This window comes from Haemaphysalis longicornis, unplaced genomic scaffold, assembly GCF_048455015.1.
Source record: "Haemaphysalis longicornis isolate Haplotype H1 unplaced genomic scaffold, Haemaphysalis longicornis Haplotype H1 scaffold_5, whole genome shotgun sequence".
NCBI lineage: Eukaryota > Metazoa > Arthropoda > Arachnida > Ixodida > Ixodidae > Haemaphysalis > Haemaphysalis longicornis.
The window spans coordinates 188264067-188281130 of NW_027526385.1; the positions used below are offsets into that span (position 1 = coordinate 188264067).

A 17064-nucleotide genomic window follows, 5' to 3' on the forward strand; every position below is an offset into this window, starting at 1 on the left:
TCAGGAAGCATTTTTTTTTATTTACCCCGCGTGATTCCGTTAATCCGGACCTTTCATTTGATACCTTACACGCCTTAGCCTCATCAGTTTCACTTTTCACCCAATCTAATGTGGTCATTATTCTGTCTTAAGGGGCGCTGCCCAGTCAATTCAGCTAATTCATTTGAAACAGTAGAAAGGACAGCCCCCGCCCCCATTTCCCTCGGCTCTCACCTCTTCCTTTGTGACCCGTAGTATATCAACCCGTTAACAGTAGCAGGCGAACAACCAGCACGCCAGCGCCGCCGTGTGCTTTCCCACCACCCTTTCCCACGCTCTTAGTGGATCCGTCAGGAGGAAAAGTTAAGACAACCCTTTTTTATGACCTCACCAGTCAATTATCACTCACGCGCCCAGCCGCGAAAATTAGGTATACAGAGAGTGCTTATGGCCATAAAAATTCAACAAGAAACTAAAAAAATCAGACACCACCTCCCTCCCAACCGATCATGCAGATCGCGATTGGTGCCATACCCGCAGGTAACTTGAATTCCGAGCCCACAGTGACGCATGAAACTTAACAGCCAACCATAGCTGCCTGCTAGGCTACTCATATGTACTCAAACTCCAAATGGACTTAAAACTCCTATTTACTCAGAACTCAAAATGTACTCGAAACTGAATATGTAATCAAACTCAAAATGTGCTCAAACTCAAAATGTACTGAGAACTCAAAATGGACTCAAACTCAAAATATACTCAGAACTCAAAATGTACTCAGAACTCAAAATGGACTCAAACTCAAAATGTACTCAGAACTCAAAATGGACTCAAACTCAAAGTGTACTCAGAACTCAAAATGGACTCAAACTCAAAATGTACTCAGAACTCAAAATGGACTCAAACTCAAATTGTACTCGAACTCAAAATGGACTCAAACTCAAAATGTACTCAGAACTCAAAATGGACTCAAACTCAAAATGTACTCAGGACTCAAAATGGACTCAAACTCAAAATATACTCAGAACTCAAAATGGACTCAAACTCAAAATGTACTCAGAACTCAAAATGGACTCAAACTCAAATTGTACTCAGAACTCAAAATGGACTCAAACTCAAAATGTACTCAAAACTCAAAATGGACGCAAACTCAAAATGTACTCAGAACTCAAAATGGACTCAAACTCAAAATGTACTCAGAACTCAAAATGGACTCAAACTCAAAATGTACTCAGAACTCAAAATGGACTCAAACTCAAAATGTACTCAGAACTCAAAATGGACTCAAACTCAATCGGACTCAAACTCAGTCGTGATCACTCGGCTCAAACTCACTCAAGCTCAAACTCACCATGCCACACTAGCCTCGCGCTCACTCAAACTCAAACTCCCGCGTGAGTTTGAGTCCAAATGAGTCTGAGTGAGTGGACTCATGAGTGAGTTTGCCGACCTCTGTGTGTATGATTTGATTAATGCTGTTTTTGAGACGCTGCAAGGAGACGTCACTCTTGGTGTTAGCCTCGAGATGTAGGCCCAGGATCTTGATGCTGGGGCTTGGAGTGATGGCCTGGCCATCAAGGAGTATTTGAATGTATTCCTTGATTTGGCGTGAGGGCGAACGACAAGGAGCTGTGATTTTTTACGTGCACACTGGAGGCCACATGCTTTAGCACATTGGCGTACTAGAAGTGAGATGCCAAGCATTGGTGTGCGCTTCCTTTAATATTTGTAACTCTTAGCACATCAGCAAGGTGCGCGCAGGGCCGCTAGACGGGCCTGAGTGGTCACGTGGCGCTTTCACGTGGCATTCAGCGTGAACGCAGGGGGTAAACTCGTAGATGTGCTTGGTGAGTACTCCACCTGTCCTTCCCGTCTTCGCGTGGGCTGGTAGTTAAATCGGTAAGACAACGTGCTCTCGCTTTGTTAGTCTATTAGTTCCTGGTTCGATTCCCGGCGGTACCAGTAAATTCTTTTATTTCTTCGCTGGAGTTTTCTGGTGACACCAACGGTCGCGAAAGAACCCTTGGGGGGTAGAGGTAAAAAGCTTTGCTTTAAAAACTTGCTGTAAATCATTTTTTGCCTCCAAAAGATACTTTCGTGCATGAGAAGATACTTTCGTGCATGTGTTTCGTCGCCTCTTTTACCTCTGTCTCTGTTTAGTGTTCGCTAGTACGATGATTTCCTTAGTCAGTAACCAACTCGCCCAACTTACCGCCTTAGTTGAGAAGATCCGTGTATCATTGGTTTCATGTTGCCTTTCTCTGGTTTTCCTCCTTTCCAGCTGGAGTAAGGGTTTCCGACATCAACCGGAAGCCCAAAACCAACGACCAAATGGTGAGCTATACTCCATCAGGGGCACGTTCTTGAATGATAATATACTTTGATCAACGTTTCAACGCACCAGCTGTTAGCAAGAAATATGCCGAGACCGGCGCCAGCCACTTCCTTTCGAAGTGTACGCGAGTGGAGCACTCCATCTTCTAGGATGCATCTTCGACAGCATGGACCATGTGCAGATCATCGCGCATTGTAGCTCACGGAATTTGGAAGCCGATCACATGCGCTGGTGCGCTGTCCTTTGATTCCGAGAGCGATTGTTCGTCACCGCTGGTTTCCGTAAAGCCGGTGTGCGCACGCTGCGGGTGGAGCATTTGTCAAGAGGATAGGAGCACGCTTACCTTAACGTAAGTGCTCCTAGTCCTGAAGACTTAAGTTTGGTAGGGCACGCTACCTCACGATCATAATGTCTATGCCCACAGAATGCCGATTCTTCGACCACTTAACTCCATATTTCACGTGACGAAATGTGCCCACGCATTTGCTCCCATCCAGCTCCTTTCTTGCTCGCAGAAAAACTGTGCCCACTCATTTGAAATAATGTCGCACACTTTCGAGGAACAGTAAATTAAACTGCTTTGTCCTCTATAAAGTTATGACACAATATTTCGTTCGGTGAAGGGCTGCCAAGAGCAATGTCTCTCGCGCCATCTTTGATTACGCTGAGGATTGTGTGACCGTAATAATGAGGTATTAGAGACTAGAAGCGCTTCATCTCGCTTTCAAACACGAAAATGAATTGTGCTATTTCGTACAATTGATAGGATACTGATAACGACTGCTGCAATGAAAATATCTGGGGTATTGGTCGAAGCCGTTCGAAAGAGCACCTGTAATCTTTTATCTGCTTTCCCCACATTCTCCCATTGCACGAGAGCACGAAGGCCCCAACTATGATGGCCGTGTACACCCTGCCAATTACTGGCAGCCTGGAGGCTTTCATATCTTCACGTTTTGTAACCCGAGCGAACTTGCATTTCTCTCTCTTTGTTTTTAATTCGTCTACATTCACATTGTTCACTGAAGTAGTCCCAACAGCGGAACTCAACTTCGCTATCTACGTGAGTTCACGTTCGGCCGCCTTCGCTTTAGAATTTTTCAATCTGAAAAATGGTACCAAGCAAATTGCGCGGGGCTAAATTGCATTGGTGACTGCGCATCGAGGTTCGACTCTTCAGCAGTCTCTCCACACCCAAAAAAGCGCTCCTTCAGTGCACGCATGCGTAATGGGGAGCCTGCTCCCAAACCAACTTTTGACACAACTGATTCCGGTCGTCGCTCGTGGCGGATGTGACGCAAACGGCCGGAGCTAATTGAGATTTGTGGGCTTCTCACTATAGGCGAAGGAAGCTATTTTTCCCAGGTTCGGCTCTTGTTTGGTTTTTAAGCCTTGTGTGTTTGTGCTTGTTTGAATCAAATGGGCCCGGGTTCCACCCAGGAATGCCACGAGGTTGCGTAGTTCTCGAATTTCTCCTCCCAGTGTGGAGGAGAAATTCGAGAACGAGCGACGCATAAAAATGGCACGTGCCCGCGCGGCTCCAGCGCTGTTATGGCGCGCACGTGATGGGAGTGTCAATTTGGTTAGCCGCCACCACGAGCAGCGTCTATCGCCAATGGTTGGGCGTTCCGTGCCCTGTTTCACATTTGCAATTTGGACGGTGCTACAACGCCTCACGGGTACAATTTCGGCACCCCCTGCTGACGTCATCGCGCGGTGGCCCCGTCGAAGAGGAATAGATTTTCTTGTCAGCCCAGAAGCGCCTTCTTGAGGGTTTGTGAAAAGTTCAGGGGAACACGTTCGAACAAACGGTACAATTTTTGTTGATCAATGACAAAACTTTTTGTTTTTCCAATAAATTTATCATAAGCTGATTCCCCGTTTTTTTTTTTTGCCTCCTGTAGGAACTGAAAAGCCGCTCCCATTATTTCCTTTCGGTCGCCTGTTGGCCCCCTGTGCTTCATATTTCGATACAAGACGTACAGTTCCCTTTAAAAATGTCTTCTAAGGCATGCATTTCTTTTGTAAGAGTGAAGAGAGAGAAATAAAGCGATCTTTAATGAATTCTGGCGATGTTAGCTGGGCTGAAATGCCTAACTTGCTTCACCCAATTGATGACGTGATGAACATGTCGGCGATGATGTTCAAGAACTTGATGTCCACAGAGACGGCGAGCTATTCAGAGCGACTGGTCTAAACCTGTGTGTTGCAGGTACTCTATCAGGGCTTTGGTAGCCCGTAAAGCACGTTTGGGACAAGCCCATGGTCATAAAACGCCCTTTAGCTGCATGTCCACAGAAAGCGGCAGTCCCAAAGCCACTCAGAGGGACACTCTTTGAGCACTCAACCGAGCACATTCACAGAGCAGGTGCTGCAGGGTTTCTCGCACATCACAATGTGGGCAGAGGGGCGACGTAGCCTGTTTTATCTTGGAAAGGAAGTTGCGCGTGTATGCGACATTCAACCGCATGCGATGTACAATTGCTTCTACCCGCTTGGAAAGTCCTCGTGGCATTTTAAATTTGCAGTTGGGATCGATGAAAGATAGCGGCGCGTAATGACGTGATACGTCATCCCAGGCTGCACGCTGCATGTTCCATGCCACGCTGGATGCAAGTACAGATGAATCTTTCCTTGAGAATGGTATAGCTATTGCCGATACACGATGCTTATGCGCAACGGATGCAGCAATGTCCGCATTCACATTGCCAGTTATCCCACAATGGGCTGTAATCCACTGAACTGCAATGTGATGGTGCGCTTGTAGAGCTTGAAGATGTAAAGCGTGTATGTCAGACACAAGCTGGTCTTTTGGAAAAGACGCTAGACATTGAAGGGCAGCCCTTGAGTCTGTGAAGATGGCCCACTCTCGTGCGGGTTGCTTGACGATATGAGCGAAAGCCACCCTCAGAGCTGCAAGTTCGGTAGCCGTAGTTGACGTTCTGTGACTGAGCATGTAGGAGTGACGACAAATTTAAAGCCATCCTACAAAAACCAAGCTTACACTGATCCCCTAGGAGTGAAGACAACTTTAAGGGGATTAGTGTAAGCTTGGTTTTTGCAGGACCTCTGCCACCAAACTATCTCTCCTATCGCCCCCTCTCACCCTTTATGCTTTTTTCCTACGATCTCTCTCCTACCATGAGTAACACAATGAAATTATTTGTGCTGAGATAATGATTTAGCATGCGGAGTTAGCCCCACCAAACCACGTGTACTTAAAACTTAAACGGCGTTTTCCGAGTGAACAGCGTGTTTAATGCGGTGAGGTGCGCATGGTTTCGGGGATTATAGTGGTTGTACTTTTTTATGAAAAGATTACTTTGTTTATATGTTAAGGAATTGAGAGTGTGTAGGCCAAGCTTGAATGGGTAGAAGTTCACTGCAGAACTTAAACTTTTAAGGGAAAACCTGTAAAATTAACACTTACAAGCCGGTTTTGAAGAATATGTGGTCTTTGTGACATTGGGATAGCGGTTAATATACTTTCATTAAATTTAAACGGTGCGGTTAGGGAACGGAGTTACATTGATTTCCTAAATTGTACGCTAATTTCGAAACCAAACCTCTGATTTAAATAAAAACCACTGCCCCTCCATCTTGTGAAGAGGGAAGTCCAAAGAAGCTGCCGCTCTAGTGGGATTTGCTAGGTTCGGGTTTAGCAACATTGGGAATTTTCTTTGTCGAATTATAAGGACAGTGGCGCGATGTTTACGTCACAGACAAAGGACACACACGACTGGTGGGTAGGAACAATGACGTCGCTAGTGCGCCGAGCAGGTGGCCGCCAAAGAGCGCACAGCATTGCGCAATGTACAAAGGGCAAGATACGCCGCGCGGTGGGAGGCGAGTACACAACTTTGGAAAGAGGCGGCAGTGGAGAGCATTACAAAGTGGGTCTATATAAGCAGCTGCCTCCGTAGATGGCCGTGCTTCACTGCGCAACACGCAATGTGGAAAAGCCAGATTACAAAGACCAAGCTTACTCGGACCCCCTTGAAGTCGGCGTCACTTCTGAACACAGATGCATTGCTGGGAAGACGTTTTCCCGAAGTCATAAGCTACCTTGTATGGTGGCCCTATCAGCCCTATATATGATGGCCCTAGGAACTCCTTTTACTTTTAGCTAATGTTTTCGATGCGCTGAAAATTGTTCGTCTACGCTCGGTCTGTCGACGGGGACGATCTACTGAATTCTAGCAATAGACGGCTTCGCTGCAAAACCGTGATATTGCTTTGGAGTTGACGAAATGCGCAGATTTGTGTTAGTTTAACTAAGGTACGACAAAGCTGGGTTATGTTATGGTGCCAGGAAGAGTCGGTAAAAAAGTGGCGGCCTATCTGCTTCCTTCATTGCCAATGTCCTCGAAAGACGATAGACGTCTGCCGCCTCTGGCACGTTACTTCTTCTCCGCTCTGGGCTCCCACCCTCCGTTATTTTCTCCTCCGAACGTGATAAATGGAATGGAGATTTGTTCAATGAAGTTCAATTTTTCTGCCTTCGCTCAGCTCGCGTGCAATCTGTCGGGACAGCGCGCATTTTTTTTTTCTTGTTTCTAATTTTGCCTGGTACAGCCCGAGTGTGTGACCTCTTTCCTTTTCCGTCTTGCTTTTATCTCGAACGAGCTGGGCCTATCTCCGTAGTTTTTAACATGGTGTTTTTCTCTTGCTACCGTATAACCCAACCCAATGTGTTTCGTTGAATAAAACAACGTTAAAACTCAGGATTATGTTGTTACATTTTTCCTCAAATGTACCTGAGGTTTTGTTTGCGCTAAGAAAAGGGGACGTGCACGACTTGAGTGACCAGGTTTTTTTTTTGTTGTTGTTGTTGTTGTTTTAACGTTTTATGCCTATATAAACTTCTTTGTGACAAATAGTTTAACTTTGGGCGGGAAGGGTGGATCGATGGCCAGAGACAGACATACAGACCGACGATCCAAACTTTTCGCGTTTAAGGAGCCCCAACAAAAACTACCGCCTTTGAAAAAAGCGAGGGTGTGGGCATATTGCAGAAGCTCGCGAACTGCGTCCTTCTTTGACGGCGGTCGGGAGGCAAGTGGTTGATTGAGTAGCAGACAAACGGAAAGACAGACAGACAGAAAGAGATTGTCGTTTTTAGGTAGCCTGCGAAGTGAGTCTGGAGAACACCTGCAAAAAATGCTTTAGGAAATACAAGCTCAAAACATGGCCGTGGGGCTAAAAATAAATATAATAAACCTGAAGGGATCATGATTAAATATACCGAAAGCGCCCTCTTTAGCTTATGTAGCAATATGCAAACGCAAATAAAAGATTATAACTACCTCGGTCAGGTCACCTGTGCCGATCCCAACCACGAGAACGAAAGCCGGCGCAGCAAAAGTATGGGCTCGGGAGCAGTCGGCAACACTCCCAAATAATTGAAAGTAATCTACCTCTGTCCCTGAAAAGTAGAATATACAACCAATGCGTCCTGCCGGTGATGACATATGGAGCGGAAACTTGGCGCCCTACTAAACAACCAGAAAGCAAACTTAGGTCAGCTCAACGGAACATGAGAAGAAGAATCCTATCAACGCAAGACGTGATATTACAACTTCAACATCAAATAATTGACAACCCGGGCGTGTCCCCACTTGATTCTCGAGTCGTAATGGGGCTTGACTTGACTAAAGCCTTTGACTGTGTGGCCCACAGTGTCATCCTTCATAATCTCAGTGACTTAAATGTGGGCAACAAGGCGTAAAACTACATCGCCGACTTTCTGTCCCAAAGGACCGACCGAATAACGCTACAGGACCTCAAATCTGACCTTATAAGTCTGGGTAGCCGTGGAAACCCACAGGGGTCGGTCTTATCACCATTTCTATTTAATGTGGCCATAATTAAATTACCTCCCCTACTACAGCAAATCCCTGACGTGCATCACAGCCTCTACGCTGATGATATAACAATCTGGACCGCTGGAGGCAGGGACGGAGACATTCAAGAAAAACTACAAGAGGCTGCCACGATTGTTGAAAACTACGTCTCCTCACGCGGACTGGCGTGTTCGGCTCAGAAGTCAAAGATCAATTTCTTCAGACCCACCACAGCCGGTCGGAGGCCGATAAATGAACCAGATATACAGGTTCAGCTACAGGGAAGATGCATACCTCAAACAGAGTGTATGCGTATTCTCGGTCTGCGCATACAGGAAACGGGGACCAATACGGTCACAATACAGGCCCTGCAAAACACGGCTACTCAAATTAGTAGACTAATTGCAAGAATAGCCAACAGACACCATGGGCTCAAAGAAGGCAACATCCTACATCTCGTCCTACATCTCGTGCATCCTTTCATTATAAGCAGAATTATCTACGTCACCCCGTACCTCAAGCTCACTCGAACAGAGAAAGAAAACGTTGAGCGTATTATACGCAAAGCCATCACGTTGGCAGTGGGCATCCCAATCTCGGCCTCTAACGAACGACTGATGGAGATGGACATACACAACACCCTAGACGAACTCGTCGAAGCCCAGCGCACAGCACAGTACAACAGACTAGCCGGAAGCGCCACCGGAAGAGCCATCTTAGACCTTCTCAGCATGTCCTACGCAGAGCAACACGGAACAAAAATTTTGCTTGGGGATGAGTTACGCGCGCAAGCCAGTGTGGGGGCCTTTACCTAAAAATATGCATCTGGAGCATCATCAAAAGAGGCGGCTGGCCCGAGCCACGGCACTTCACAAGCAGTACCACTCGAACTCAGAGGTCTGCTACGTTGACGCGGCGGACTACCCCAGACGATCAGCGGCAGTGGCTTTGTAGTAAACCAGCAGGACAATACGGTCGCATCATGCTCCGTCACAGAGGCTAATCCCGCAATTGGGGAAGAAGTAGCCGTCGCTCTGGAGGTTGCGGGCACGTCGGCCACGACCATTATCTCCGACTCCAAGACCACACTACGAAATTATTCACGAGGAAGAATATCCAAAGCTGCAGCCAAGATAATTCAAAGCAAACCAATCCTGCCCTCACGACATATCCATTTGATATGGACATTAGCACACTCGTCTCTCCCGGTAAACGAGATGGCACACGAAGTGGTCCGAGGATTCAGCTACCAGGCCAACTTCGAAGCCAACGTGCCGTCATCGACGGGAGGAGGGAGGGACAGGATGGCTACATATCAAGCAATTACCCAGCATTATATATTGGGCCGACGCACACTTCCAGCCGCTCATCGTACACCTAGCAGAAGGCAATCAGTTGCATTGCGCGGGGTACAATCGAACACCTTCCCACACCCCGCCCTGTGCCACCGCAACTTTCCGGAAACATACACAGATAAGCGCAAGTGGTGCGGCACCGCAGCCGCCACGCTCCAACACGTGGTTTGGGCGTGTCCCAGTAAACCGGAGACACCCTCATCAGGTTTACGCATTACGAGGCACGAGCAATGGGAGGCCGCGCTGCTTAGCTCCCAACCCGACGTCCAAACAGCAGTCGTCCAGCTGGCGGAAGGCGCCGCCAGGGCCCTTGGGTTCCTGACCTCCATCTGAAGGCACGAGGACACTGCCACTCCCAAGCAGTAACTCCGTCTTAACAGAGACGACTATAATAAAGTTTTTTCATCATCATGAGCGGAATGACGTTAAGGGAGAAGAAACGAGTTTCCTGGATCAGAGAACTAACTAGAGTAGAAGATGTCGCAGTTCAAACAAAGAAAAAGAAATGGACTTGGGCTTGACACGTAATTAGGCGAAACGACAATCGGTGGACTACCAGGGTGACACAGTGTACACTGAGGGTCGGGTCTAGAAGAAGCGGAAGGCAAATTACGCGATGGAGCTATGAAATAGGGGAATTTTGAGTCAAAGAATGGAATCTAGCGGCGGGGGACCGGAGCAGTTGGAGGTCACTGCTAGAGGCCTTCGTCCTGCATTGGACCTAGTGGACTGCTGCTGCTGCTGATGAAGAAGCGAAAAGCTATTGTCTTGAAAATTATTGTTAGTAGGGCCAGTCTGCAACTCTGTACGAACGATGTGTTTTTTTTTTTTTTTTTTGTGAAGCTACTGAGGCGGCAGCCTTACACCCCGCTCCAATTGCGAAAAGTCCCAGTCGACGATGGCGGCATCAACACGAATGCCACCAAAACTCGGGCGACCGCTGCGCCTCGTATAGCGCAGTGGAGGAGCACGCTAGGGCTCCCGCACCGTTACTTAGTTTTCGCAATTCCTCAGGTCAGCAGTCTTAAAGGAGCCATGAAGAGAAAACACAAGTTTGGTTCATTCAGAAGATTGTCTCGTTAGAATCATACTGACACCACTTTTAACGTAAACTTCGCTCAAATAAGCTACATAATTAGGAAAAACGGGAATGGTCATGCGACCCACCAGCTCATTTCCCGCAACAGAACCTGTGATGTCACATGAGCTAAGCTCTGCGATTGGCGGAGGCTGGCAGAAGCAGACGCAAATTAGGTAGAGCTTACAAACTAGACGAACGAGCGATTTGCGCTTAAATTTAGGGCACATTCTTTACAAAGCAATAAGAATGATGGAACAAACAGTGGAAGTTACGAAAGCACATGTAAACATAGAAGTACTGATGCGTTCTGCTGTTCGTACTGCGCACAGCATGCTTGGTTTCGCTGCACAGCACTACGGGGCTTGGGGTTGTCTCAGACGACACTGGCCGATTGACGCAAGCAACGGTGTCTTACGTGACCCCATTTGTCGAGCGAGCACTGTTTCAGGGAACGAATATTTTCTCCCAGAACAAAAACAAGCCAGGTTTAAATGCGGGCGAAAACAAACCAAACGCTTGTCATGGTATGGTGGCGCCATCTAGGTTACGGAACGTAAAGAAACGCGGGAACAATAAACACCGCTGTACAGGGTGGAGACAACCTTTGAACGGACCCGTGCCGCCGCAATTGGGCCAACGGGCTCAACACGTTATTCTTTTCGTTTCCCACGAGACCTAGCAACGCGAAACAGACAATATGATTCAAACTTCTTCAGTAAACCGCGTTGCGGCGATAATTTTAGCGCGGTTTTGACACAATGACTTGCTTCGGCGGCGAGCGAGCAACCGAAAATGGCGGCGCCAGCGTATACGTGTCTCTACCCTGTACGGCGGATGCGTGAATGAAGGTACTCTAGGCTGCAGAGCGGTCGGTTCCTGTGATGTCATTTGGGACCACGAAAACGCACGATTGAGCGGGAAAATCAAGATGTTAACCTAGATTGTTTAATTTCTCAGTGAATAAAGCACCGTTTGTATCCGGACAAGCGCTGGGGGCACTATAAAACACGAAATCTTTCGAATAAAACCAACTTGCATTTTCTCTTCATGGCTCCTTTAAGTGTCTGCCAAATTTGTCATTTTTCATAACAGAGACTGCTCTTACGCCACACATTGTTTCCAAAAAAAAAAGCTCTGGTAACATTGCTCAGCAAAGTTTATCCCCTCTCTCTCTCTCTCTCTCTCTCTCTCTCTCTCTCTCTCTCTCTCTCTCTCTCTCTCTCTCTCTCTCTCTGTGATAGCAATATAGCGTTACTTTTGCGTCCTTACTATCACCATCGCTGCAACACGTGTGCTGAGGGGCTTCAAGGTTCCGGAGGAAGAGACTCTTCATAGCTATGATTTTTTTTTACATAATCGGACACATTTGTCTTGAAACAAATGATGGATAAGAGTAGTACTAGCACGAAGATTTGCAATTTTTAGTCATCCGTTATCGATGGCACCAGTCTCCCTTTCGTGTAAGGAAAGGTTTTTGCGAGACAGGTCTTCGTGCCATTATTTAAAAACAATAATGTACTATGCGGGTGGCAGGAATCATAATTTATATATACAGTACAGTCAAACCCGTTTATAGCGAACTGCAATATGCACCGTGATTAGTTCGATATATCCAATAGTTCGATATAGCCGAACCCGCCTATAACGAGCTCATTGTTACGAGTTCGCCATCCGCGGGAGCCCCCCGTCCGCGTATGCAGAAACAAACACAGTACAGTAGCCATTACCATACCAAAATAATCCATTTATTGCAAGTAATAATGCTACTTTCCGCCTTAACTGCCCACGTTGCAAAAAAAAACGGTGATTTTTGTTTTCACTTGCGTTTTGGCGGCTTCAACTAGCATAGCATTCTCTACACGAAACATTGTTTGCACGAGTTCGAGTCCGCGTCCTCAAAAATCTAAGAAGCATTGGCGGAGCACATCGACTGCCGAAAGCGCTTCTATATAAGCGTCGGACGGATTTCACTCGCGAAGTCATCGGGAACGCTGGTGAGCTCTTCCCACAGTTCACCGATGCTGCTGTCTTGGTCCGGACTCGCTGACAGGGCGGGTTCCGTCGTGAGTCCCGCGCTTCGGAAACGGTTACGGAAAGTATTACGTGTCCCGTCGCTCAGTGCGAGGCGCATGTCTCAGTCGCGGCTCTTGCTTCGTGGTCGCGGCCAATCCACATCTCAACCGCCGCTCCGAGATCATGCATTTCGGCGGCCATTCTAGGCGCCAAGAGTTCGATATATCGGATGTGAACTCCGTTATAAGGAATATATTTCCCATATATTTCCGTAACTGAAATATTTTTGTTCGATATATACCATAATTCGCTCTATCCGGGTTCGTTATAGCCGGGTTTGACTGTAGAATGCAAACTTGGGCTATTTGGTACATTACTAGATGGAAAAACTGCGCAGGAAACGAGGACAAAGGAGGATATGACTGTATACGCACTGCACCCAGTGTAGTCGCCTTCTTTTTTTCTCGTTTTCTGCGCAATTTTTCCTTGTCGTATTATCTACAGTATCCTACCATCCGTATCGCGCAGTTTCTCTCCATGTCTTGGGGTATCCCTGTCACGTTCTCTTTAACAACACCGGCGCAAAAAGGCAACGGACAATACGGCTGGGAGCGGGAATTACACCCACATCTTTCAAACGTTCTCAACATGACGGGAAATGTTCGTTTTGTGTGCACGTAAAGAACGTGTCTTCGAGCCTACTTATTTAAAAATGCTATTGACTCTAAGTGACGTAACTTAGATGTCGCAACGTAGTTTCATTATGCCAGAGCGTAAAAAGAAAGAGAGAGAGAGAGAGAGAGAGAGAGAGAGAGAGAGAGAGAGAGAGAGAGAGAGAGAGCCTTCCAAGCATTCAGCTAACATGACGTCATTCGCAGAGGGCCGACAGGCAACAAACAAAAAAAGCAAATTAAGCCAGGTTTTCCCTATCGGTGATAAACGTACGCAGTGTCCCCATTCAGCAACCAAAGAACTCTGTAGAGGTCATGACTTTCTTTTTTTTTTTTTTCTCAAGCGCTTGGATAGCCCACATAACAGCACACAGCGCGTCGCCGCTGCCCGGAGAATTCGCCACCGCGGCTCAACAGGGAGTTCGAACCACGGGTTGGCACCGCCAGCCGGATAACTGTTGCCGGTGCTTCTGCGTAGGTATGAATCAGCCACAAGCCGTAAATCACCCAGCGGTGTAATGCGGGGACGGTGGGCGGGAGTGCGGGGAGAGCTTGCGAGGCGGGATCGAGGGGTCACAGCGGCGGTTCACTCTAAGGGGCTTTCTCGACAGAGGGCGTCACTCTCGATGCCGGGAGCCACTTTTCTGCTCCCTGCGCCCCCGTGCCTCGTTTGGAATGACTTTTGGATCGAGGGCAGAACAACAGGCGTCGAACAAGGTGGAATTGGAGAAACACTACACGCAGTTACACAGCATTGGACTTGCTGCTCTTAGAGCAACAGTCGTCTGTGGAGTTGGCGTCAAAAGGAGACGGATTTACGTAAAGTATTTTATCGAGCAAAGCTGTTGGTTTAGTAGTCTACAAGACTTTTGAGGCTGCAGTAAGAGGCAGGAAATTCATCTAACTCTTGCGTCATTTCATGCAGGCCTCGCCATATGGCGTACCACTGAGGCCTTAAAAGCTAGGCATGACGGCCAGGCACGGGGTCGTTTCCTCACTGTTAAAATAATGCGAAATATCAGCCGTGTCTTCTTCTAATTACTTGTGAAGTCCGCGATGAGTAACTTAATAAAGTTACATAGGCTTCTAAGCTTCCTCCTATGATCCCAGAATACAGGAGCATCGGTTCTCGTGGAGTTGGGAAATCGTATGATTGGGTGGGCGTGTTGAGTTCTTTGCAGTGGGTGTTGATGAATCGGCTGCGAGATTTCCACGGCTGCTATCATTGTCCCTGGGAAACCCCCCAGAGTGGGTGTGGGATATTTAGGCGCGGATGTATGTTGACTCCGTAGCCAAATTGACGGTTTTGAACTGGCCTAGAGATTTCCACAGCAGCTGACACCGTCACTTGCCAATCCCCATTAGTGGGACGTGTAAATTTTGGGTGGATACATTGACGTGGCAGCCAATTAAAATGGCTGTACTTAAAGTGCCGTCCAGCTGTACTGTAAAAACGGCACTAAAACGACATCCATCGGCGTTTCGCAAACAAATTCCGCGGATGGCACTACTTCCCTCTCCCTAACTTAACGGAACGTATACTAACCTAACATAACCTAGCCTAAGGAACAGAAAGAAATTATACAAAGCACCGAAAATTACCCTATGAAAATGAAATTGCAAATGAAACGAAAATTAAAAAACGGGGCTAGAGCCGGACTCAAAACACCAATCTTGGTATCAGGAAGCCTACTTGTTATTTCCTACAATAGCAGACACTGTGCCCATTGCCAGCCTAGTCTGAAATTAAAATGCCCCCTGACGGCACTTTGGCCATGGCTGCAGCGCTGAGCTAAAGCCCTGCCGCTCGGCACTCCACACGAAGAGGCCTTCCTGTTACGCTGGTCCACGCGTTTCATAGTGGCCAGGAACAACATCCTGAGCATCACTATTGTGCCGTATTGACTTTCAACGAGTTTATGAACTCTTTCTGTGAACGCATGTGAACTTTTTATGGATTGATTTCGGAGCAGCTTGTTTTACCACCATAGACATTTGTCGTGCAAAGTGTTGACTGCCCGGAGTATTAGGAAACTGATTGGATTTTGTTTTTCTGTTTTTCGGGCAGCGCTGTTACCACTAGTCGCTGCGTGCTGATATGTGGTTTTATAATAAATTTTCTTCTCACACTCCACACAACTAATGAAATGAAAAATCGTGAATCGGACGGACGTGAACTTTGAACGGCTGTTGTCCTCGTCACTGGCCAATTAACCAGAGAGAGAGAGAGAGAGAGAGAGAGAGAGAGATGAACTTTGTAGACTACTGGTGATGAAGATTAGGCCAACATCAAAAAGTACACCCAGGATTAAAATTAAGTTGTGTTACAAGGCAATGCTAGCCATGCTCACTGAGCTTACTACTAACAACGAGGAGAGGAGGCGGACGAAGCGTGAGTGACGAAGCGGCGTCGCGCTAGCCACCACCGTCTTGTCTGCTCCTTTCGGGGACAGATGGCTGCTGTTGGATTGGCGGTGAGCAAGGCTGCTGTAATCATCCAATTCAACTCGCTGAGTCTGTTGTGAGGCCGCCAGAGACAATGGGAATTACGATTAAGCGTTTCTGACTACCTTATAAGAGCATGAAAATTTGACTAATAGGGCCCTCTTACGTGTATTTATACGAACGGCGCTTTTTTTTTTTTTTTTGTCAGCCAAGAAATGTGTGATTGATGCTCGCACATCCACTTTTTCAGGCTAGCATCGTTTAACGTGGTGATCAGGACTTTACTTTCGGCAATACTAGGGACGGAAGGGAGGGTCATAACCTCGCCTCTAGTCGGCTTTTCTTAACGGAAATGCTTGTGTGCGGAGAATTTCGGTTAGGAAGCCCAGTAATTAATCCTCCTAGAATTGCAAAAAAAAAAAAAAAACGATCTGAGATTTTTCCACGCGGCACGTTTTTCTGTCTTTTCTGCCCGGCAATTCTTTACAGCAGTGTTACAAAAGATGTGAAAAACACCGCCCTTTGCATTCCTGTGGGACAGTACGGCCTGGCACAAAAGCCTTGAGGTTTGCAAGGCTGGAGAGACGTACCTTGCATTAATTCACACAAAATTCACTGGAAATGATAGTCAGCAGGAAGTCGCTATTTTTAAATGTTTGTAATGTTTAAATGTTTGGAATACGCACTCTGGCATAAAGCGTATTTTACAAATACATGTTAACTCTCGTTTCGCGCAGAATGGCCAGGAGAGAGCGGTGGTTGGGGTAATTTGAACATGTCTTTTCCTAGGAACGCACCATGTCGGTTGACCGCAAAGTCGACGATTATTCGAAGTTTAAATTTGGCGACATAAGCAGGCGACAGCCTTGCGTGGGAACATAAAACGAGAGTACAAAAATAATCACAAAAACAAACAGAGCGAAAGTTTTTTAAAGATATTTACTGGGTCCTAGTGCACGCACGACAGCGCGGTTAATCCGTCATCTGGTGTATGCGAGCGACACGTAGTGCTCGATATGCTATTCTAAACGTTGCGAATAGTATTTTTTACGTTAATTGGACTAAATGTAAAGTAAAAAACGTCTCGTATAATTTTGCTGTTTGTTAACTTGAGCACCTCTGTGCCTTTTGCGCTGATGCATTGTTTATTTCTGTATTGAGCACGTAAAATATTCTGCAGTAGAATGGGGGGACGCACCGATGTTTTACATTGTTTTCTACATTAAACTCCGAGTCTATCCTTCACGTAATTCTTTTCTCTTTCGGCATGAACTGTCAGCGCATTGCCCCAATACCCTCAGCCACCGAGCACTACTACTAAATTACTAGACATCGCTAAACA

At 46.9% G+C, this 17064-nt stretch overlaps 1 protein-coding gene across 1 annotated transcript in view; it reads left to right on the forward strand.

Annotated features, from left to right (window-relative positions):
- Positions 1 to 17064, forward strand: part of LOC144138901 (uncharacterized) — a 917654-nt gene that overhangs the window by 229070 nt on the left and 671520 nt on the right. The window contains exon 3 of the mRNA XM_077671409.1: positions 2261 to 2313. Within this exon, the coding sequence (XP_077527535.1) occupies positions 2261 to 2313 (53 nt within the window). The remainder of the gene's footprint in view (positions 1 to 2260; positions 2314 to 17064) is intronic.